Raw genomic sequence first — 24,661 nt, forward strand, 5'->3', positions numbered from 1 at the left:
GGTTAGGCATATCATCATAGGATACAAGACCAACCAACTGCTTCTATAAAAGCTCTTGTATAATATCTACACCACTTGATCAGCTCAATACTGATGACCCATTGGGAAATGTATTCAAGCCAGATTCGGGGAAGAAAAACATAGGAAGTGTTTTAAAATATTTTTCCAAGTTAATTTTCTTATGAAATCATAGAAATATATCTGTATGCTTCTTGCTTGTTTTTTAACTGTCTTGGAATGGTTTGGAGAATAATGATGGTTTATCCTGTAAGAAACGATGGGATGTGCCAACTTTGTTTTTTCCGTCGTTGTTTTTTTTCAAACCTCTCCCCCCTTATGCCCTTCTTTTTTTAGTCAGCAGTTAGAAGTGTGGTTATGGTAGAATAGGGTGTTAATCCATCTCTAACCCTATTTACTAAATGAAGACAACCACATTTCACAAAAGTTGACAAACTCAGTTGTGGCTAAACCAGATTAAGAGTTTACTGCACGTTGCATGGACAGGTTTCAACCACTGAGACTATTTTAAAAGATGAAGGCCTATGGGAGGACTTCATAATACATAAAGTAAGAAAGAAAAGACTAGGACAAAGGGAAGGAAGTGAAGCAACATATCTATCTCCAGGGGCTGCATTAATCACTGAGCTTTAAAAATTCAGCCCAAATTGCTTTGAATTTTTTGGGCATTCCCCTTCTGTGGAATGCCAGTCATCCATTAGCTGCAAGGTCAGCCACATCACTGAGCCAGGCATCAATATTTGGTGGGGATCGACCTTTTTCATTTTTGCAGGAAGAATTTTTTAGTGACCAAAGATGCATTTTGGAACCAGGCCACCCTGTTACCAGTTCACCTCCAGGTATCAGGAACATATCCAAGAATGAAACTTACTATCACGATCCCCACAAGGACAGAGCAAGGGCAAACCTGAGGCTAGGAGTAGCTGAGGAATTAAGTCATGTCCAGGCCAGGGTTGATACCAAGGGTCAGAGTCCAAATTAGGTTTCAAGGTTTGAGTCAGGAGGCAAAGTCAAGTCAGCCTTTCACACTGCCCTATATGGAATTGACATGGATACCTTTTCCATTGTGAAGAGACAATCAGGCACTGAACCCCTTCTGTGTGGCTTAAGTAATATGGAGGGCCTTTCACAATCCCTCTGCACACAGGTGAATATCAGATGAAGAGGAAATATAGAGAACTGTTACACTGTCTCAAAATTACTCTTTTTGTTAAGCCAGGTAGTCCCCAAATGGCATGGGTACTGGCTGGGATTGGGTGTAATGACTTTGACTGACAACCCAATCATATGTTCTAAAACATGGATTTGAATGTGTTTGAGGTAGAGTTAACACACACAAGGCCATATTCTTTCCCATATATATGGTAGCACAAGCGAGCTGTAATGGCTTGCTGCTGTTTTTGCTTTTTGGTCAATCCTTGCTTGATGACAAAATATTGGGCTAAATTTTGAAGTACTCACTCGGTTTTAACTTGGGCAAATTGCTAGTGATTTCAGTGAATAAGGACTTACTGGAACCCTAATAAGGATTTTAGGGTTTGACTAGCTGTAAATAAAAGTAGACTAGGAAAGAATATTCTTAGTCTGTGACTACTTGTGTCATCTCCAATTCAGAAAAGCATTTAAGCATGTGTGTTGCAGTGCTTATTGTTTTCCTGAATAAGGATGGAATTAAGCACATGCTTAAAGCTTTCCTGAATTGGGACTTTCTCCTTCCAACAGGGTATTATATCATCAGAAGTCCAAACCTTTCTTGACTATTTGGTATATCTCCGTTGAAGTAAATGGCTTTACCTCAGGGATGAATATGGCCCACTGTCTTTAGATCTTTTGGGGGTAATGGAAGGGATATATTTTTTGACAAGAATTCAATCTCTATGTGGGCTTTAGCTTTTTTCTTCTTGAAATTTTAGGATTGGAGCCTCCAAAGGACAAAACAATTATACAAGAACAGCTGCGTAAGATCTCCTTGCCTCTCTATAGTATTCTTTCAGCACTCACTATCCTAGGAATGATCATGGCCAGTGCTTTTTTGTTCTTTAACATCAAAAACAGAAATCAGAAGTAAGAAATGTACATTATCTTTTTCATTTTTCATATTTAAGTACTACATTTGTGGACTCTAAAATTATATGAAGAGAACATCACATTGGGAAGACAATATTTTAAAAATGTTATTTGCTTTAATTGAAGTTACTATATAACAGCTTTGTGTTGAAAGATATTAACTATCCATTAGATCAAATCCTTTTATTCTGTTTGAAAAATTAATCTTTTCCACGGTGTGTTATTAGCATAAACCCTAGCTAATTAACCAATGTGTAAAGTAGGGAGTAGCTTTAGCAGAGAAGATCAAAACCCTTAACAATTAATATGCTTATCCAACCTTTTTTGGAAAGCACAAATTGATTTGCATATTTCTAGTAGAATTCCACAAGTAGGGTCGGCCATCTGTTTAATTAATTTGATAGGAAACTGTTCATTATGGTTTGAGTCATCTAACTGTTGTCTTTTTCTATTTAATGCACCGTCTGCGTCTGTCTGTAGGCTAATAAAGATGTCCAGTCCCTACATGAACAACCTTATTATCCTTGGGGGGATGCTTTCCTATGCATCTATTTTTCTTTTTGGCCTTGATGGATCCTTTGTCTCTGAAAAGACATTTGAGACACTTTGCACAGTAAGTAACTTCAAATTCTCTAGCTTAAGAAGCTCTTGCAAACAGCTTTATGTTTTGTGCAAAAGGGATAATTTTTAGCACGTTATATGTATGTCCTCTGTGAAATATTCTGTACATTTTAACATTGATGCTTTTACTTCTTTTGCCAGGATTTTCAGAAATCTGGATCCAAATTCTGAGCAGTCCAGAGCACCTGCATCTGCCATTGAAGCCAGTGGAACTTGTGGGTGCTCAGAACTTCTCAGGGTTTGGTCCATGGTTCTGGTCTTAAGTGTAACTGCACTTCTAAATTTTGAAATTATGTATTTGTTAATTATTGAAAGCTGCCTGTGTAGAGCAGCACCTAATCAGAACTGTGGTCTATTATGATTTTCTGAGCATACATGTTTTCTTTGTCAATTAAACATTACTATACATTTCCTGATGGTAGCTTACTACAAAACTTTCTTCCAGTCCTCTCTAGACCTAAAAGAAGTTCATTTTACGCAAGTATTCTAGAACTGTTTTCAACCTAGGCTGTAAACTATCGTAGGCACCAATCCTGCAAATACTGTCACACATGTTTAACTTTACAGAAGTGATAGTCCATTGATTTCAGTGGAAAGATGATCTCTAAGATATCTAGTCTACTGTGGAGTAGGACCAGGATTTTAAACTGAGGACTTGTCTTTATGCAGAGTTTCACAAGTTAATTAAGGAGTGATTTTAAATTGATCTAGTTAAACCAGTGCAAAAGGCCATGTGGACACTCATTTTAGTTTACTTATAGTCAGGTAGGAACTGGTTTTAGTTAAGCCAAAGTTAGCCACTCTGAAATCAAAATAAAATCATCCACACAGGGGTTTGTATCCAATTAACTAATCTAATTTAATGAAACTGATGCAAGTTCATGTATAGACAAGGCTTGAGTCTACAATTAAACAGGGAACCAATGAAGGTTATTGGTCAATATTGCCAAGAAGGAGGTCTACCCCATACTGCAAACGATGGAGTTTCCAAGTAAGTTACCTTGTCAGCCCCAGGTAGAATGAGTTCCATAATGTAAGAACATATGTACACTTATGGCAACTACGATTACAGTGCGACATTTTGATTATATCTTGTCATGACCTATACAGTAGAGATATTATTTTAAAAACTGACTATAAACCGTTATTTAAAATACAAGGAACAAAACTGAGGTACTTTCTTTTGCAGCTGATATATTGCTTTGATGGTATTTTATATTGGTCAGATATCTTTATGACAGTCAATATTAGTCTTCTTTAGAGCATGGGAGGGGGGCAGATACTCTTTCCAGTTTTCCTGTAGAAACAGAGGCACCCAAGCAAACTTCAGAAAACGTCCTTTCTTCAGGAATAAGCTGTACTCCCCAAATAAGATAGGGCAGGCGATAAGAGGAACATACTTACAAGAAAAGATAAAGGAAATTCTTTCCAAAAATAACACAAATGATACTTAAATTACACAAAATCATTGTCACTGAACAAAACCATAAGATTGTACTCAGCCCGGTGCCTGAGAATATTACATCTAATGTTTGAATTAAAATGCTTCCAGATAAATCTATAGAAGAAATGAAATATTATGTGATTTTATTTTCATTGTTCTTTGATTAGTGAACATTTGCAGAGTATTAGGAAGGTAATATTCACAGAAGGGCTTATCAGCTCTTAGAAGTTTCTGGATAACAAGTCCTGCCCTAAAGTGCATTGATCATCTATTGAGTTTGTTCTGATGATGTAATGCTGGCAACTTAATATCCTTAAACCAGGAGCTCTGTTAAGTGAGGTGGAATCGGTCTCTTTAGTTTAAAATTTCAAGACAAAAAACTATGTTAAAATGGAGTTATGGATAAGAGTATGTAACCTTAATGTATGTAACTTAAAGAGTATGTAACCTTAAAAAATATGATGGCGGTGGTGTAATTATCCCCAAACCAAGCATTATAAACCCAGAAAATTCAGAATTAAGGTTACATTAAAAATAAATGCGAACATGTTAAGTTAAAAAATGCACAGTTAAGGCATCCAGACAACTATTGCTAGCTGGAAATACATGGAGACTGAAATTGAAATACTTCACTAATCAAGTTGATTTCACTGAAATTTTGTTTCAAAGGGAAAAAAAGTTCCAGTAATGTCAAAACATCCTATTTTGACCTTTCTGGAATAAAATAGTTTGATTTTTTTGGCTTTGAAACAACTTTTCAATTTGATTTTTTTTATTTTATATTGTATATTCCAAAGCAAAATAAAAAATAAAAATCAATAGTGAAACATTTCAAGTCAAAACACAGTGTTTCAGTAGATCGCAAAACAATTTTTTTCAGCATTTTCCATTGCAGAGAACTTCAAAGTATTCAGGTTTTTTTTCCAATTCAAAATGAACTCAAAATCTTTTGTGAAATGGAATTTCCATCCTTTGTCCGGCCTTACAGACAATCTTTATTCTGGCCAGTAGTGACAGAGACACCATGTAATAATCATCTGATTATAATTAAGGCATTTTAGTGTCCATGGTCCCAGATTAGATTAAACTGTTTTAAGACACTTTCAGTTTTTTTCATATTTTTCCCCTTGTGGTATCACTGACCTGTAAAGTTAAAACCATGGGCTTAATTTATAGGCTTGATGCAGGAATCATTGAGTAAATATTCTGTGCCCTGTGTTGTGCAGGAGGTCAGACTAGATCATCATAATCTAGCCTTAAAATCAGTGAAGATGAATTAATGAATACTACATTTGTTGAAGAGCATAGTTTTTAATTAATTTAACTGTAAACTAATGAATGGATTTATTTGTAAAATCTCAGAAAATAGATTCTGTACTCACGAAGTGCTGTAAATTTTTTTCACAGAAAACAAAGAGGTTGAATCCTTGTGTTCTGTGCAAACCAGAACTGAGTTTTAATGATGGAGTCACAATTATCATGTGCACAATGGAATTGCCACCAGAGCCTCAATGCTAAAATATTTCAGTTGTTTAATATCCTTGTGTAATTGCTCTAATTTCTGTTTTTCAAATTCACTGCCAGAATTGACACTATTTAAACACAGCAAGAAATTAGTTGCAATTTACTGCACTAGTGACTCATTAGCAGCTTTAATTTTTTTTAATTTTCAGAGATATTACTGTATCTGTTATATACTATCTTAACTAAAGACATTTTTCATTTATAAGAAAAAATGACAAACAAAACTGATGTATTACATATGGGAAAAAGATCTGTAGAGACTACTGAAGAAAATATTTAAATAGTTTAAATATCTTATTTCAATAAATAATAAAAGGAGAAGAAAAAAAATCTTAAAACCAGGCCATAAATAAAAGGAAGTGTTCCTCTCCACCCCTCAACTGAAGTTATGCACATTAGATATAGTCCACATTTACCCCTTCTTGGGGTTTGGCTTTATTGTTTTCTTACATATTCACAATATATAAAGATCAGTTTACCATTTCTCCTAAAGCATGACTGTTTCTAAGGGGTTTCCAAAACCACACAGAAGCATTGGAATTGCCCTACTGGATCAGCCAGGTGGTCCATTGTCACAGACTGGCTGGCCCTTTAAGGGGAGTCAGGCTCAACTTGGCCTGTGATCTAGCATTCAACCCCCAGGTAATTCTGATTTGGTGATTCAGTTACAATTAGTGATCACAGCTGGGAAAGAGTCCAGGAGAACTACACAGAGAGGGAAGAGAACTCAGTGAGAGAGGAGACCCAAGAGAGCGGAGCAAGGCAAGTTCCCACTCTCTGAGAAGGGGCAGGTGAAGGCAGGCTGGAGAAAACCACAGGGATCAGGTTAGGCTCCTGTGGGATACCCTGAGACCCACCCTCCTCCTCAGGTTTGAGACCTGGAGCTCCAGCCCAAGCAGGAACATCCACGTGGCTATTTTTAGCACCAGAGCGTAAGCCTTGCAAACCCAACTGTGTGTGTTGCCAAAGCCACCAGAACCCTGCCAGAGCAGCAGTGTCTATCTGTAGCTAGGACTCATATGTTATATGCCAGGAGTGGCCAACCTGAGCCTGAGAAGGAGCCAGAATTTACCAATGTACATTGCCAAAGAACCACAGTAATAAGCCAGCAGCCCCCCATCTGCTCCCCACTCCCGCTCCCAGTGCCTCCCACCCACCGGCAGCCCCGCCGATCAGCGCCTCCCCTCCCTCCCTGCACCTCCCAATCAGCTGTTTCGTGGCATGCGGGAGGCTCTGGGGGGGAAAGGGAAGGAGTGAGGGCACGACAGGCTCAGGGGAGGGGCGGGAAGGGGTGGAGTGGGGGCAGGGCCTGTGGCAGAGCCAGGGGTTGAGCAGTGAGCACTCCCCAGCATATTGGAAAGTTGGCGCCTGTAGCTCCAGCCCCAGAGTCAGTGCCTATACAAGGAGGCGCATATTAACTGCTGAAGAGACGCATGTGGCTCCAGAGCCACAGTTTGGCCACCCCTCTTATATGCAGTCAGTAAACATTTTTTGCACCCCACTGTGTCCATGTGGTTCCTTCATATTATGTTTGTGTAAAGAACAGAAGATACAACATAATCATAGTGTGTAAATATTTACACTCTCTATGGAAATGCCACAATACCATAAAAGAAAAGTGGGATATCATATAAGAATAAATTATTTGAGAAAGAAACAAAAGAACATAGACATTTAAAGCTTTTCAAGCTTTCGTGGAGCCATAAGATGTGACTTGGGGATAATGTAATGGAAGGTGCTGAAATTTATGAAAAACTACATAAAAACTAGTATACAAATTAATTCTGTAGCATTCTCCTAAAAAAGCAATATCATTGCATTATAATGCAGAGATGTGGCTAAAAATTAACTTGTACAGAGCCTAACCACTAGTTCTTTTCTTGGGGCAGATGGGAAAGCGGTGTACTCTGGCATATACAAGCACACAGCAGACGTTTCTTGCCAGTTAGGGACTGTCCATGTGTGCTCCTAAAGCTGCTCACAAAGTTCAGGTGATTTGGCTGCCTAGTGCAAATTATTCCTGTTTAGGGCAATCCTAATGTGCAGTATTTCTCTGTAGTACAGATTTTATTGCTTTCAGAGCAATCCTGTGCTTGATGGATTTGCTGAATTCTTCTACCTGCCCATAACCTACATCTTCATTTATTCTGTTTACAGATATGTGGCAAATGTAGACTCCTGTAATTGTTTTTGAAGGGGGCTGGTTGTGACGTGGTATGGCATCATACCAAATAAAGTTTTGTTAGCACTGAATGTTTTCAGGCAATTTTTGGATACATTACAATACCATTTTTATTCTGTGATGTGCTTGTCCCAGGAGGATATGGTATATTGCATTTGCTCTGTTGAAATTGAAAACTGAACATTAACAATAGCCCCACTTCAGCACTTAAAGTGTGTGATCAACTACTTTGCTGAATAGGGATGCAATTATACATGAGTTTACAGTGAGTATATGATCAAGTGCTTTCATGAATTAGGGCCAGTGTTCCTAAACTCAGTTACTGCTTCCAGCTTGCTATTTCCTCTTTTCTATGCAAAGTTAATTAAGTACATTCAATATATACTGTACTGTACTCAATTTCTGTATACTTACAATAGGTGGCAAACTGCATTCCATAATATCAACTACAGCATGATTTAATGTCCTATCTAGAATAGAACAGGTCAAATGTCCTGCAATAAAATTCCAATATGCATTGGCTGAAAATTGGCTGAAGGCAAGTAAACAAACGGAAATAATAAATAGCACTGAGTACTGAATTGTGAGGAAGTGTTCTGGGCAGTACTGTATAGATTAGTGTTAGGCTTTGTTTTATTCATAACCCCTTTATTAGTGATGATCTGGAAAATAACAAAACACTACTTCAATTAAATGTGCAGATACAATCAACTAGGAAGTGTTCCAGAGGATAAGGAAAAATACTGCAAAGAGGCTACCTTTTTATTTTTAATCTTACAGTCACCATGGTATCTGAGCACAAGAGAAGCTGGAAATACGGATTGAAATAAAATGTGATGCAAACTGAAAAAATGCAAGCCAGTGGAAAAATAATAATAAAAAAGCTATTAAATGGTCAAGAGAGTTTTGGAAAGCAGAAATGCCACGAAAGTGTGTGGCGCCTAAATACTAAACTGGTGTGTGCACATTGGAAATAATTAAGATAGAATACTAAATCTAATAATAATATATGGACTTTTGTAACACCTTCCATTGGAGGATATTTCAAAGTGCTTTACAAACAATTAATTAAGCTTAGCAATGCCTTGTGAGCTCGGTACTGGGCTCACTGTGGGCTGAGAAGGCTAATGTGTTCCTAAGGGTGGGTTTGATTCCAGCTTCCCTCAAAATGAGCAGCTATTTGTCCCTCAACCTGTGCAATAGATACACAACCGCCATTAATATCATCTGGGAACATATGAAAGGGGAAGGAGCTGTAATGGAGCCGGTTGTGACTGTCTCACCTAGGCCTTCTATACCAGCCCTGGCATAGTTTGCAGCAGCTTTGGGGCTGCTCTAAAGTAGGCCTGCTCTCTTTTCAAACTGATGGGATGAGACCTTCTGCACGTACCCTGTATAGGAGCAATTAGCAAAGACTTTATCATGATGCTTCACAATGGCCCACTTAGTCTTGATAGTCCTCCTTGATTAGGCAGGGAGAACAAGTTTAGAGCAGGCCTTTTTTACAATTATAAGCAAAACTTACATATTACCTTTGTAGAAACATTACAAGTAGGATTAATGCATGCAGCAACTTACAAGTATTTTATACAGTCTAAACACTAAACACATCCTTATAACTTTAATACCTCTCTTGAGTAATACTAACATACAGGTGAGCTGGTCTGGTTTCCAGATATGAATTTGTCAGTACTCAGCTAACTCCTACAATCTTGGCAAGAGCTGGCACCAGGTCTGCCAGTGACACATTGGCACTTCTGAAAATCAGGCCCTTTATTCCCTGGATTCAGCTCAGTTATTACAGGGGACAATAAAAGTCAGCTAGCCTCCATATGAGCAAGTTTTTTTACTTAAATACAGTACTCCAGTCAGAGAGAAACTAATGCGCTATACTTTACATGATAGCTATGTCTAAGATATCATTTACATTTTTCTATACAAAATCTAATGTGTCATCATGTAGTCTGGCACAAAGAAACCTAGATATATGCTATTAAGATTTGGAAAATGTGCCTAGTAAAAAATAAAACATAAAGTTCTGCAGCATCTGAACCAATTTTACATTGTATTGGCTGTTGACTTTACCTGCTGAACAATCCGTCCCACATTCAAAACCATTGGGATGTAAGAGCACACATGCCTCTGTCTGGTTTCTGTATTTGTTATGTTCTCTCCTCTTATGCTTTCCAGTTATTTCTTTATTCTTTCAACTTTCTTCAGGTTTTTATATGTGCTTCATTTTCTTTCCCTCGAGTTTAGTTATTTTGATGGGGATTTTCAGTAGAGCCAAAGACTGTATGGCACTGTCACAGAGTGACTGGCCCCTGTGAATGAAGTAGGTCCAGTACCCCTTGTGCCAGGACAGATGTGCACATTTGACCAGTTAAGAGAGTGGGGCTCCAGTTGGGGGCTATCAGGAGCTGGGAGAAACTCAGTGAGTTGGGAGAGACTTGGTGAATCAGAGCTGCCTGAGTAGGAGTCATGGATAGGTGAGAGCTTCTAGAGACTATATGTTTGGAACTTGGGAGAAGACTGAAGGCAGGAGAGCAGTAAGAGGGGTTTTCTAGCTGGTGTCCCCAGGGCAAAGAGCCAGGGCTGAAGTCAGGAGGAGCAGTGCAGGGAGTTGCTTGCTAGCTGTAAGCTACAGAGCTGAGGGCTGGGGAGCAGTGGATGAGCTTACCTGATGACATCTCCAGGGCTGAAGAACTGGAACTAGAAAAACCATTAGATGGCCAGGAGGAGTAAGGGATGCCCCCTTGATAAAAGAGGATTTCCCAGCAGAGAGTCTGGTGGGGTTCCTGCTGGCAAGACTAGGCTTACACTCCAGTAGGAAGAATTGGGATGGTTGTACTGGTACAAGGACAAGGGAGGACTGACAGAGACTCTGGGTGTGGTCAAAGGTGCTGGTGTACGATATGTGGGCTGTTGTGGGCTGAGATGTTGGATGATCTTAACACTGTTTCCAGTGGGGTGACAAATTATATGTGCTTGGGACTCACTTGTGGACAACTTGCACAATATTTTATAAGGAGGGTAGTATTGTGTCAAGAGGGCTCGATGGAGTTACTAGGAACTCTGAAAAAGGAAACGGGCAGTTGTGCCTGTCATGCTATGGGAGTCCATTCCAATTGGGGCGGTCCTGTAACATGTACCAAGTTCCCACTGAATTTCAGTGGCATTTGGGCCTCTGGTTTTCTTAGGGTCCTTTTTAAAAATGACAGCTGGGATTTTCAGACAGTCTTCTTATGTTTTGCTTGCTCTCTTGTTTTTCTTTCCTACATTTTAATTTTAATCTATGTGTTTTGTGTAACCATTTCCATGACCACCACAATCTGTGCTGCTCGCTCAGGGCCTCATCTTGCTCCTGTTAAAATCAGAGAGAGTTCTCCAATTGACTGGAATGAGAGTAGGTTCAGCTTTTATCTTGATAAGTCAAATTTTCTTCAAACAAATTATAGGGACAAAAGTTTTAAAGCTAAATGGATGTTCCACATGCTGAAGCAAGTACACACTGGGCTCACCACAGAATGTAAGGCAGTAATTTGTGATTCAAATTTATTAATGAAAAATTTAGTACATTTTGCCTCTCCTTCAATAGGACAATGTCTAGATGTTAAAGCCACCTTGTAGAATCATGAACAATTAGTGTATAATCTCACATTACTGGGGTAATTGAAAATGGTCTAAAGTTTATTACAAATTCAAGAGGGAAGCCCACAGTATGTGAGAGAGAGAGTGAGAAAGCACAATAGTTGATTTGTGTGGAAACAGCAGTTTTGAATTTTCTATTATTGCTGCACATGTTTTGACAGTACTGTGCAGATACCACAAACTCTAAGGAATGCATTGAAAGACTTAAGTATTTATCATAAAAGAGCTTGATTTTTTAAAAAAAAGTATGTTGCAATTTAAGTAGACATGCTCAATCATTTGTGGCCTGCGTTTTCTTCTCCTCCCACTGGAATCTATTGGAGTTTTGCTATTGACTTCAGTGGCAGCAGGATCAAACCCAAGGTGAACAGATGTTTCTATAAATGTGTACATTTCTATTTATTCTAATGTTTCTTGTTATGATCCCGGTCCCACAAAGCACTTATACAGGTGCTTAACTTTAAGCATATGAGTAACCGTACTGAAATCAATGGGATTGCTCACCTGTTTAAATACCTGCATTAGTGCTTTGCTGGATCCAGCTTTAGAGGGGGATTGCAACAGTAATAACACTTACACTGCTGTATTTTTCCTGAGAATTGCTCAAATCATGGAAATATTATTGTCAGTGAGAAAAAAATCCTTATTTTCAAAGAATTCTATATTGTGATTTTTCTCCAGGTCTGGAGAAACAAAAGTACTGGCTTTGATGGGAGCCCTGTATGCTAGTAGAGGGCAGAATCTGGCACATTGTTGTCTTTGTTTCACTACTCACGTCATGGCACCTTTCTACCCTCTCCACTACAAATCAAAGCAATATCTTAACTATATTAAGTGAAAATAATCGAGAAACAGGATCATGAGTCATTATTAATTTTGTCAGGTTCTTTTGACTTTGTGTCTAGATCCAATACAAATGATGAACATAATTTCTCTAAAAATCAGATAGAATAGAAACTGATCATGATGTTACTGTACTCAATGTACAGTAAATACCTTGTTTTACTGTGTGCTTTATAAATGATGGCAGAAAAATGGAAGGTTATTTCTTTTAAATTAAAACCTATTTTCATTTTAAAATCATCCTCACATCCTTGGCTGCAGAGAGCTCATTCTGAACAAATTATTTTTAATTAGTAGGGTTTCCACTACAGCCGATAGGCTATATTATTATAATATAAATTAATCCAAATCATAACCTTTTTGTACTGAGCATGGTAAAAATAACATTTTTTCTGAATTATGAACATAATTGAATTTATTAGTATCCCCAAGGATAATTGCTGCTTGAGCAAGGACAAAAAAGAGCTTTACTAGAGATATTAAAATATCATGTATCTGTCTGCCAAAATATCATATTGGATACACAAAAGTACTGAATATTTATTAATAACACATTTGAACATTACATACAATTATCACACATTTTGGGAAAAGAACTCATTGTATGCTGACTGGAAGAGAAATCACAAACCAGTAGCCTGAAAACTGTGGTGTAACGTGGATTGTCAAAACCAATTGGAGTTGGCTTAACTCTGCTATATTGAGGTGAATAGCCTCCATCTATAAGATACAAGATACCTAAAGATTTCACATTCTTTGTAAACTTGATTTTTTATTTATTTATTTATTTATTTTTGCCATCCTGGATACCTTTCTCCAATGCTTTCTATTCTCAACGTTGCATTCACCTTATACATTTTGGTCTCTGCCTGGTCATATGTGTACAGTAGTTCTTTCTGCATGGAAATCTGTAGGGAGCCATTATCTACAATAACATTAAGTACATTTGTTTGTTAGCTGCTTTCAGGGGTCTGTACTCCATCCACCTCCTTCTTGACTTCTCAGTGGTCTTTGATGTCTTTGATAACTTCCTACTTAAAATCCTGGCCTCCATTGCTTTTGAGGCATTGTTCTATCCTGGTTCTCCTTCTAACCTTCCTCTTTCCTCTATTTTCCCATTACTGTTTATAAGATCACTATCTTCTCAATCACTCAAGGCCACAATCTAGGTGTTATCTGTGATTTGGTCCTCTCTCTCTAAGACAGGGGTCTCAAACTCAATTTACCTTAGGGCCAATGCCAGTCCTCAAATCCTCCTAGCAGGCCAATAATGTCACTGAAGATGGTGTTCAGAAAAGAAAACGTTTATATTGTATTTTTTATTTCGAATTTCTTAGAAATAATAAAACTGACATACAACTTTATACAATTCTTCGCCAGCCAAAGTTTGTAGTGTTTGCCACCTGGCAACACTTCAGTTCTGTCCGTTTGTTGATGTTTGGCCTCAGTGACTGAGCAGTTGAAACCTTCAGGATTGCAGCAAGGTGTGCTTCAGATAGTTGTGTTCGGTATTTTGACTTGTGGAAAAAAGTGATGCTGCCTCCATGGCTGATTCTGCCCGGCAACTAATGATGCTGCCTCCGTGGCTGAATCTGCCCAGCAACTAGTAATGGTATCTCTATCCCTCTATCCCTCACTCTGCGGGGTGTGGCACCTGCAGCAGACTTTATCAACAGTGTGGCTGCATGCATCTCTCATCTACAGGCCGCAGTGGGGAGGTTCTCGGGCCGCAGATGGCCCACGGGCCAGGACTTTGAGACCTCTGCTCTAAAACCTATACATTCAGGCCATGTCCATGTCTCCCAACTTCTATCTACATGATATTTTTAAAGATCCATTTTTTTCTGTTTTTCCAGACTACCCAGGCTCTTGTTCAGGCCCTCATTATCTCATATCTTGACTACTGTAATATCGTACTATCTAACTTTGATGCTATCCACATTGGTCCCTTAAGTCCATTCAAAATGTTGCTGTTAGGATCATCTTTCTGGTTGTTGCTCCAACCACATCTCCTCCTCCTTTGTGTCCCTTCTTCACTGTACCAAACACACTTTCCTTGGCATTAAGGTCCTTCACCATTTAGTTCCACACTATCTATCAAATTTACTAACTTGTTTAGCTATTGACTGCTGCTATAGCTCTCCCAAAGATGCAGGCCTTGATAGGCCTCTTGTTTGTTTCTCCCTCAAGCAAAGTTACAGACCAGCAGAGTCACACTTTCATTTCTCCTTTTGCTATTCTGTAGTTTTTCCAAAGTTGAAGACGTTATGAAAAGTTAGAGTGGAAAAGGGGGAAAACTGCAAAGGAAAAAGTGGAGGGGGGAAAGAATTCAGTCTTCATTTTATTGCATTCAATGGAAAACAGAAAAATAGGGAAGAAAGAGGGGAACAAATTAGAAATTTTGAAAATTAAAAATAAATAAATAAAATATTCTGTAAAAAATTGAAGAAAACTGTGCCATTACCTTGTGAACAGAATTTAAAAATAAAAAAAAAATGCTAAACTGTTTTACTATCTCTAGATACAATCGATATTTTAGACTATTTTGAGAAGTTTAAGTCATTAAAACTGTGAAAAACTAAAAGGCTGTGTCTTTGATTATATCTTAGGTCCGGACGTGGATTCTTACAGTGGGCTACACAACTGCATTTGGAGCAATGTTTGCAAAAACCTGGAGAGTTCATGCAATTTTCAAAAATGTAAAAATGAAGAAAAAGGTGAGGAAACAACTGTTCTTTTCACAGATATGATGAAGCTGTTATCTGCACTATTGTTGTACCCCCTGGATACCCATACTTCCACTGATGCTGTGGAACACTGTCCTCCCTTTCAGAAAAATATCATATTGAAATACACTGAATAGTCAACATTTGTTCCCTTTTTTCTTTATATCCCCTTCGTAGCCTCTATATCAGAGGTTCTCAAATAGTGATCTACAGAGCCCTCAGTGGTGTTCTATGGAATAAACTGTTTTGACAATCAAGCAATAGACTTTGAAAGGATCCACGAGTCCAGGAGAGGGATATATATCTACAAAGTGGTTCACAAAATGCAAAGGTTGGGGAAACCCTGCTCCTCACTGGTTTATATCCTATATATATATAGTTTGTGAAGTTCTTCCAGTATCCATAAATCGCCAGGGAGCAGATCCTCAACTGTAACATGTCTTGGCTCCATTGAATCCCATGCTCTGGGTATCCCTGAGTCTCTGACTGCCACATGTTGGGAATGGATGACAGGATGGATCCTTTGATGATTACTTGTTTTGTTCATTCCCTTGGAAACATCTGGCATTGGCCACTGTCGGAAGATGTGATATTAGGCTAGATGGACCTTTGGTCTGACCCAATATGGCCATTCTTATGGTCATATTAAGTCAGTTTGCACCACCTGGAATATAAGTGTTGCCAACAAAAGTTTCTCATAGCTTGCTAGGAGGGGATGAGATAGAGTACTTGTAGGATTTTGTTGTTCTAGTTTTGATTGGAAAGGCATAGGCAGTGACCAAGATCAGTCAGAATTGAGCCACAATAATGCTTTACTTTACCGCGTAATATATGAATTCGTGTTATATTGGATCACTTTATATTGGGATAGAGGTATATAGAAAAGCCAAGCTAGAAATACAGTAGTTCAGACCTTTATCTAGTACAGGGATTGGCAACCTTTGGCACGTGGCCGGCCCGGGAAAGCCCCTGGCGGGCCGGGCCAGTTTGTTTACCTGCCGCATCCGCAGGTTCGGCCGATCGCAGCTCCCACTGGCTGTGGTTCACCGCTCCAGGCCAATGGGGGTTGCGGGATGTGGCGCAGGCCGAGGGATGTGCTGAAGCGGCGAACCGCAGCCAGTGGGAGCCGCAATCGGCCGAACCTGCGGACGTGGCAGGTAAACAAACCTGCCTGGCTCGCCAGGGTGCTTACCCTGGTGGGCCGCGTGCCAAAGGTTGCTGATCCCTGATCTAGTATGTGGCATCTCATGTTTGGATTTCTATATTGTTGTTTCTTCTAATATAGTTTCTTTACACATATGAAATGTTAGATGGTTTTCTTTAAAAACAGAAGACAAAGGACAATAGCTAGGGAGGTCTCTGAGGTTCTACAGATAATTCTTTTCCATGTGTCCGGCTAGTGGTTGTTGCCCACATGCTCAGGGTCCAACTGACCGACTTATTTGGGGTTGGGAAGGAATTTTCTCCCAGGTCAGACTGTCAGAGACCTGGGATGTTTTTCGACTTCCTCTGTAGCATGGGGCATGGGTTACTTGCAGATTTAAACTAGTGTAAACGGTGGATTCTCTGTAACTTGAAGTCTTTAAACAACGATTTGAGGATTTCAGTAACTCAGCCAGAGGTTAGGGATCTATTACTGGAGTGGGTGGGTGAGGTTCTGTGGCCTGCAATATGCAGGAGATCAGACTAGATGATCGTGATGGTCCCTTCTGCCCTTATAGTCTATGAGACTCTATTAAGTATCAGAGGGGTAGCCATGTTAGTCTGGATCTGTAAAAGCAGCAAAGAGTCCTGTGGCACCTTATAGACTAACAGACGTATTGGAGCATGAGCTTTCGTGGGTGAATACTCACTTCGTTGGATGCAGACTCTATTAAGTTACTCATTTTGCTGGGAAAATATGAATGGAAATTAGAATGAAAAAACAAAGCTGACAAACTATTGGCCATTGTAGAGCTAAAATCAGCTACCATACACAATTCTATACATGCAATTGTAATATTTATGCTAAAGAAGGAAAAAATAGAGCCACATAAACCTGAGAAAGGGGAAAGTTATCTGGAAAATGCACAGGTTCACCTTAAAGATTTTCCTATGCATGCCCTTTTCAAGGACCCTGCATTTTAAGAGTTAATAAAATACCTTATTGTTTGTACTACAGGAGAACCTGGAGGTTCAATTGTGCTACTTATTGTATACATAGCTAGTAAGAGACAGACCATACTCCAAAGAGCTTGCAATCTAGATAGGCAGAGGGACAGTTATGTTCATTTTACAGATGGGGAAACCAAGGCACAGAGTGCTGAAGTGACTTCTCCTAGTACACAGGAAGTCTGTTGACTTAGCCAGGAATTGAATCCAGATCTCGTGAGATCCAGTCTGGTGCCTTGACCCCAAAAACACTTCATTACTTCTTATATTTTGGTTCTGAACCAGAGTTTTCGATAGGTATTTTTATTCAGTGCAGAATATTTTGAATGACGAAAACAATTAAGAGCCAAATTATGGGTGCACTGGCTGGGATGAGAGCCCCTTCCCTCCTTAACACTTCCATACAGAGGGCCACCATAATGTGCATACTTATTCTAGCTGAGTCCAAGGATCCATTTTCCCAGAATTGAATTCTTACTGCACAAAACAATGTTTCTCCAACATCTGAACAACTATTCTGTCCACTGAAGTCCACTGCTCAAGGTTCTGCTGGTATAACTGAAAACAGAATTTGGCTTCTCATCCTTATTTCTAATATTGTGTTTATATTGTAGATTTTATCGTTTGCTCCAAAATATATCATTTCAAAAGGTCTCTAACAGGAATGAATCATTCAATCTATTGGGCTTTCATTAAGAAGTCACTTTGTACTCTGACAAGCCATTTGCCTTTAGACAGTCAAATGGTCCCTCATCTCTGACATTGAGTGACTCTTGTCTGTCAATTATTATTAGCTGCATTCTGCGGCCCTTACTCACCCACTGACTCGTCTCTTTTTCCTCAGCTAGTCCCATCAGCTTCAGTGGGAGTATTTACACAGCAAGGTACTACTCAGACAGAGTAAGGGTGGCGGGATCTGACATGTAGTGAATAACTTGATTAGTCCAGTCGTTGATTGACCATTGTGCATTAAACATTTACATTTTTTTTAATAAAAGCACAGTAGTGGTGGTTGGATAATGTCTTCAAATATCTAAATGCTGCCCAATAAACTGCTTTATCTTGAGAGATGCTGGAAATATTAAGGGCAGCTCAGTCAAAACATTGGATTGCAACATAATTTACCTCCCCTATGAATCAAAACGACATTTGTTTCGCAATATTAATCACTTCCGTTCCCTTCCCTTGTCCTTTCTTATTTTGGTTTCCCATTTCAGAGTTTGAGACATAGAATCCTTAAACAGAGGACTATTTATTGACAAGAAAATGCAAATTAGTTAATTAGTTGTCCACACAAAATGTTTAATTGTACTGTGTTTTCCATTTTGGTTAACCAAGATAGATAAGCTCTATTTAAGACAGGAGAGATGACTCAGAAACATGAAGTTCTTTTCTTGTACCATATGGTTTCCAGCAGGGACAGTACAATGACCGGCATTGTAATTCTACTTCAGATTTGAGAGTGGGAATTTATTGTTGTCCCCAAAATAGAGTAACGGTAGCAATAACCATTGAACTGACAGAAAATACTCTATTGCCATTTTCAATCAGATTTAGCTTACAGACAGTAGATTTAAAAAAAAATGATCCAAGCCTAAGTCATACGCATTATAGCAAACCAAACAAATTGAAACTCTAATATTTTTAACTTGACAAATAACGGGTATATCTTAAATGATTTAAATACCCTTTTGTTTAATACTTTATGGATAGTTCAGGGTCTATCTATTCATAAATGTCTAGCTTCAATAAAATGTTGCTTTTAGGTACATTACCTTGTCGGTCATCATGGATAATTTAGGCTGAATATCAGGACAATATTCTTAACAGTGAAATCTATTAGATTGTGAAATAGGCTCTGCATAGTTCTAGAACCCGTCACTTGATTCATTTAAAGGTAGACTGAATAAAACAGCAGCGAAGAGAATATAATGAAAGGAACCATTCTGCATTAGTAAGGAGGACAAGTTTACCTAATAATTTTATTTCTACCTTTAATATATATGGTGCAGTCTATAAATAACTTTTTGATTTGTTTATATATTGACAGATTACTTTCTCCTTCTAAAAAACTGTATAGAATATGAACTCATATACTCAAATATACCTCTGATAGTAATGACATTTTTGTCCTGCTGGTTTGGAGGTTATATGGGGTACCACCATAACATACTGTATGACACAACCAGCTTGCACACAATGATTCCTTCTGGCCACTGAATCTAACAACCAATAACTAGACCGTAGGGCGGCATTCAGCAGCAGAACTTTTTTTAACTTATATTTTTAAAATTCTTTCATTTTTATGAAATTCTAAGGCACTTTCTGATTTGCTAAAAACATTCCTTTGATCTGAGAAGCAGATGGGAACCAGGTGTTCCCTGCTTACTCTGCAGCTCCATGCCTGCTTTCTGACACCTCCTGCCCCACCTCAGGCCAGGGAAGGGTAAAGATGCTGGCCCTGGCCCCTTCTTCAGAGCCCTGAGATAGATGGTGAGGCCCTTGGAATATCCCATCCCTTGATGTGGCTGCTGTCTGGGACCCACCCAATTCCTAATCTAACTCTATGGGTACAGATAACCATCTTGCAGCAGGATTGGTGTGGTTCCACTTCCTGATGATTTTTTACTCTGTGGGGGCTCTATGTATGGCTGTGAGAAGAGGGGACAGAGATGGGAGTGGGGTGCTTTGCCAAAGGACCGTCTGGTTTTTCCCCACCACTTTCATATAGTGCTAGAGCAATACAATAGCTTCCACACTGTGGCTGCACTCTTTGTAGCTGGTGAGGCTAGTGGAATTTGTCCCTGCCTACAACATTCAGCTATCCTCTGTACCCAATCAAAATAATCATAGTAATCCAGTAATTGTCTCTATTAAAGAACTGATATGTTTTAGTTTTCATTAAGAGAAGTATTTGGGAAGGGGGAAATACTTTTTTTTTGTTGGTTGGGTGGGTGAAGAAGTTTAAAAAACTGGAGTGAAGATTCTATTCAAACAGAAGTTGTTCACCGGGAATTGAAATGTACAACTCAAATCCAGTCCAGTGGAGATCGAAACAAATATTTGAAGACACTATAAACGTGGCTGAGAATATGATTTGTAATATTATAATTGGTTTAAACAGTGCTCCACATTCAATTTTGTTTTGTATTTTACTTTAAATCCACTACTTTGTTGCTGCAATTGTTCTTGTTTTTAAAATAACCAACAAAAGCCAGAATGAGCTTCTCCTGCTGCCAAGCCGTTAACTGTCAAATGATACGGTATTCCCAGAGCACTGCTAACCTCTTTGATCAATCTAGTGCTAAAAAGAAGTAATTTAAAAGAATCACATTAATTTCAGCTACATTAGAAACACAGGAGTACTGGGGAATCAGTTTTTGTCAAATGAAAAAGGGCAAAGTCAGTAGGGAAAAGTTTTAAAGAGCTCATTAGAGATAATGGAAAGTAGACTAGAATTAATATTTACCAAAAACAAACCCACTTTTAATTGGGGCTTAATCCTGCCTTGGTAAATCCCCTCTGTGCTGCTCCAGGCAGCTGAGGATTTTGCCCAGTGGGAGGAGCGGGAAGTTGCCCACTTCCTGCACTGACACAGAGAATGTGCTGGCAGTGAAGAATGGGAGGAGGAGGAATGCCAATGGCAGGAACAATGTGTGTTCTGGTGTATCCTCAGCAGGCAGAACTGCTAAAGGAAGCCAGTTCTGCCAGCATAAATTAGAACAGTTGTGAAGCTGCTCTGTTATACACTGGGTTCTGAACATCACCTCTGCTCCCTCCCCCGTCAGGTGCATTAAACACAGCGCGGGCACACCGAGGATGAGCCCGGAAGGCTAACACATTTTAAACAACAATTTCTTAGTTAGAGTTTCCATAATCAGTATTTGCCCAGTTCCAGTAAAATTTTGTCCATTGGCAGACAAATAAAATGACGCATTGGTAATCACCATCTCTGAACCAGAATACTGTTTGTTGCAGTCCACACTTGAAGCACAATGTTGCTGGTGCTATGATAGCCTTGACACAACTTCATTCAAAACTTCCTAGCTTTGTACTTACATCTGACATGTGGGTTGGGATTTTTTGTGTGTAAATGATAGTACATCTTCTATTGATATTGTTGAGTATTTAATAGCTCACCACCACCATTCTAGACTTCTGCTGGCCTTGTTTTATCTTGATGCCAAAATGTTGTTCTAAGGTAAAGGCAACGTGAATGAAGGGAGTGGAAATGAAAAGCATTATCTTCTTCAAAGACTGGCATTTATGCTGTTTTGCCATCGTTATTCCACTCTGTAATGCCACTACATCAGAGTCTCTGGATATTTGCAATCAGTCTGCAATCATACTGCCAACCTGAAGCCCTCACTCATATATGGGGAAAGAGTAAAAGACTAAATCTGTATTGTGTAACCAAATGATGACTAGAGAAGGGATATGAAAATCACCTCTAAGTAGATGAAAGCTGTAAACATCAAGGAGAAAGAAGAATTATTTACAGAGGTCCAAGTTGGTATAGCTATGTGTAGCACTATGAAATGTAGCAAAGTAGTACTCTATTCAGGTTGACTATAAGGACATATTACATTAAAAAAGATGTAAAAGTAAAGTTAATCAAATATTCAAAAGCTAGATAATGCTAGAGTCAAGTTTGTCTTAATTTGGCCCCAGTGAACATTTTGGCCTGTAGAAAATCTGTGGCAGAGCCAAGGATAGAAACCAGCTCTCCTGAGTCCCAGTCCAGTGCTTTAAACACATGAGAACCTCCTTTTAGCTCTTTGAACCCTTTGCCTCATTAATTCGCCATACTGTGTACTAAATGAGGCAGGGGTCCTTTGTAACAAATAACCTGTAATCATTATAGGTGGGGCAGGCAGCACTACTTACTAAGGTTACCCAACACTTTTCATTATAAGGCCTGTTTTCAGTTGCTTATAACTTTGCCAAACTTTCACTGCTTGAACTTATACAGGCCTGGTCTCTACCTCACGCTGAATGTATCTGGAAAATTTCAGCCAAAACGGTTCAGCTGTTTCTGATAACAAAGCTGTGCAAAAATACATTGTTTTGCCCATGTTAAAATAGTCTGGTGACCTTTTCTTGCAATGACTCTATGGCAGCAGCATCTTTCCCCTAACCAGAGCTGTAGCTCTGATTCTGTCATATTTCAGTTTCCTGCTACAAAACCTGGAGCTGCTAGAGCTCTTCAAAAAGCTGGTTGGGGTAAAAAACACCCATTATTAAAAATACCTGTTTTTGCTTGACCTCATTCTCAGTAACAGCTGAGCCATGTCTCCTTGTCCTGCACCACATTTGGAGTAGCAGTGGTGGAGGGCCCACTCTTCTCTCAAAGAGGCAGGAGCAGAAAATGGCAGGAAACCTGTTCCCTTCCACCTCCCATGGAGCAGGAGCAGGAACTCTCCGTCCCTCCCCTCAGAAAAAGTATGGGACTTTTCTCCCTCCAAAGAGGCAGGGTGACAGCACAGGTCCATGCAGTACTTACCCCATCAGTTAGGATGTGCATCTATTTGGATAGGTGAGCCTCATCCACTGCATTCATTACTTACCATATACCACAGCAGAGGACTCTATGATGTTGGTGGATGCCCCAGAATAATGGGTTTTGGAATTGGCACCGTTCAGAGCTATTATTCCAGAGTATGTGCAGGCATGTGCTGTTTTGGGTACTCTCTGGTCACATTTTCAAACTTCTTTTCACAACTATGAGATCCAGAAATTTACTATTTTGTTCAATGAAAGCTCAAAGTAGGCACAAGTCTATCATACCTATGCTATAATTTGACCCTGCCACCCTCACAACAGTCACCAGCTCAGTGGGCATATCGGCACAGAGCAGGGGAGGGAAAAGGCCTGGGCAGAACACACAGCATTCAAGCTATCGTCAGATGGCAAACTGTCCTTTGGGGACCATTGTCAGCTGACACATGTTAAAGCAGCCCACAGACTGCTCTGACCTGTGCCTATGACTGAGCAAAGAACCAGGAAGCCATAGCTGGCTTCTTGATGAACCCCGCACTGCTGTACCAGCACAAAGAGTATGACCCTTAATAATATTATAAATAAATCTCTCTATACATTGATAGAATTTATTAGATAAATATATCCTTTCTATCAATTTTTTTAACCATCCAATAGAGTTTATAGCTGGGATATAATTTCTATTAAATACTGTGGTTGGTTTAAAAAAACCCATAGAAAGGTTATAATTTTCTATTAAATGCCACACATTTTTCCCACACAAGTCTTAAAGGGATGCAATGGATGTCTCATTATTTCAGTTATTTAAAACTAGACTGAACAATGCACTAGATAATGTATTAACAGAAGGTTCAGTAAATTCCACTAAGCACCTATCTTAAGTGCTTAAATACCTTTGTAAATCCGGTCCTTTCTGCATTAGCATAATATTAGACTAGATGACCTAATTAGTTCTCTCCATCTCTAATTTCTATTATTAAGATAATTGTTCAGTAGGTAATTTTTAAATATTTACACCTTTCAAAACATTTTTGTAATACAAATTTTGCTAGAGCTTTTTGTACTTACAGCAAAAAACTGTAATAGATTTCCCAGGTGGTGTCTCTGTGTTTGACTAAGTAAATCTGAAAGTTCATAAGTCTTGGGGGGAAAAGCAAAACACCCAGATTATTATTTTAGCTAATCAGATTCGCACCACCAATGCAATATTAGAGACCATCTGTTCTAAAGAACCAACATATGGAGACTTAACATTTTAATTTTTTCGGCCTTATTGTTAAATTCTTTAAAATAGGAAATAAAACAAACATTATGTTTGAAAATTGTTTTTTCACTATGAATGTTTAGCATCTTGACCAAATGGCCCATAGCATATCCAATACATGGTGAATTTTTCAGGTGTAATTTCATGGCATGTTTTTATAGACTATTATTATTCAAATGTGAATAGAGCATATTTCAAGACGATCTGAGCAGACACAGAGGTACTTTATTGATTTTTTCCATGATAGCACATAAAGAGTCAGTCCAAAGCCTCCAAAATAGCAGCCTAAAGTGAGGCTCCTAAATCCATATTTCGGACCTTAAGTAAGTGGTGTGATTTTCCAAAGTGCTGAGCTCCCAAGAGCTCAAACAATGGTTACTGGGAGCTGCTAGAGACTCAGCACTTCTGAAAAACCAGTTCACTTATTTAATTGCCTAAATATGGATTTAGACTCCTATTTTTGAAAATCTTGACATAAAAGTTACATATATCAATAGGTGAAAACCTTGCTGTAATCCCTTTGGTGACACTTGAAATGTAGTAAGTATTGTCATAGTTAGACAGACTCTCTTGTATTTTATGTTTGGTAATGCCAAACCTAGAAAGGTCCCTTTATTTCAAAGCTAATAACAACCCACATTGCATTTTGAGCAAAATTATTCTATATATGG

General features: G+C 38.8%; 1 protein-coding gene across 1 annotated transcript in view; it reads left to right on the forward strand.

The window, feature by feature from the left end:
• Window positions 1–24,661, forward strand: part of GABBR2 (gamma-aminobutyric acid type B receptor subunit 2) — an 847,514-nt gene that overhangs the window by 580,336 nt on the left and 242,517 nt on the right. Inside the window, exons 10-12 of the mRNA XM_054020335.1 lie at window positions 1,932–2,082; window positions 2,566–2,698; window positions 14,960–15,067. Of these exons, the coding sequence (XP_053876310.1) occupies window positions 1,932–2,082; window positions 2,566–2,698; window positions 14,960–15,067 (392 nt within the window). The remainder of the gene's footprint in view (window positions 1–1,931; window positions 2,083–2,565; window positions 2,699–14,959; window positions 15,068–24,661) is intronic.

This window comes from Malaclemys terrapin, chromosome 2 (assembly GCF_027887155.1).
Source record: "Malaclemys terrapin pileata isolate rMalTer1 chromosome 2, rMalTer1.hap1, whole genome shotgun sequence".
In the NCBI taxonomy this organism is placed as follows: domain Eukaryota; kingdom Metazoa; phylum Chordata; order Testudines; family Emydidae; genus Malaclemys; species Malaclemys terrapin.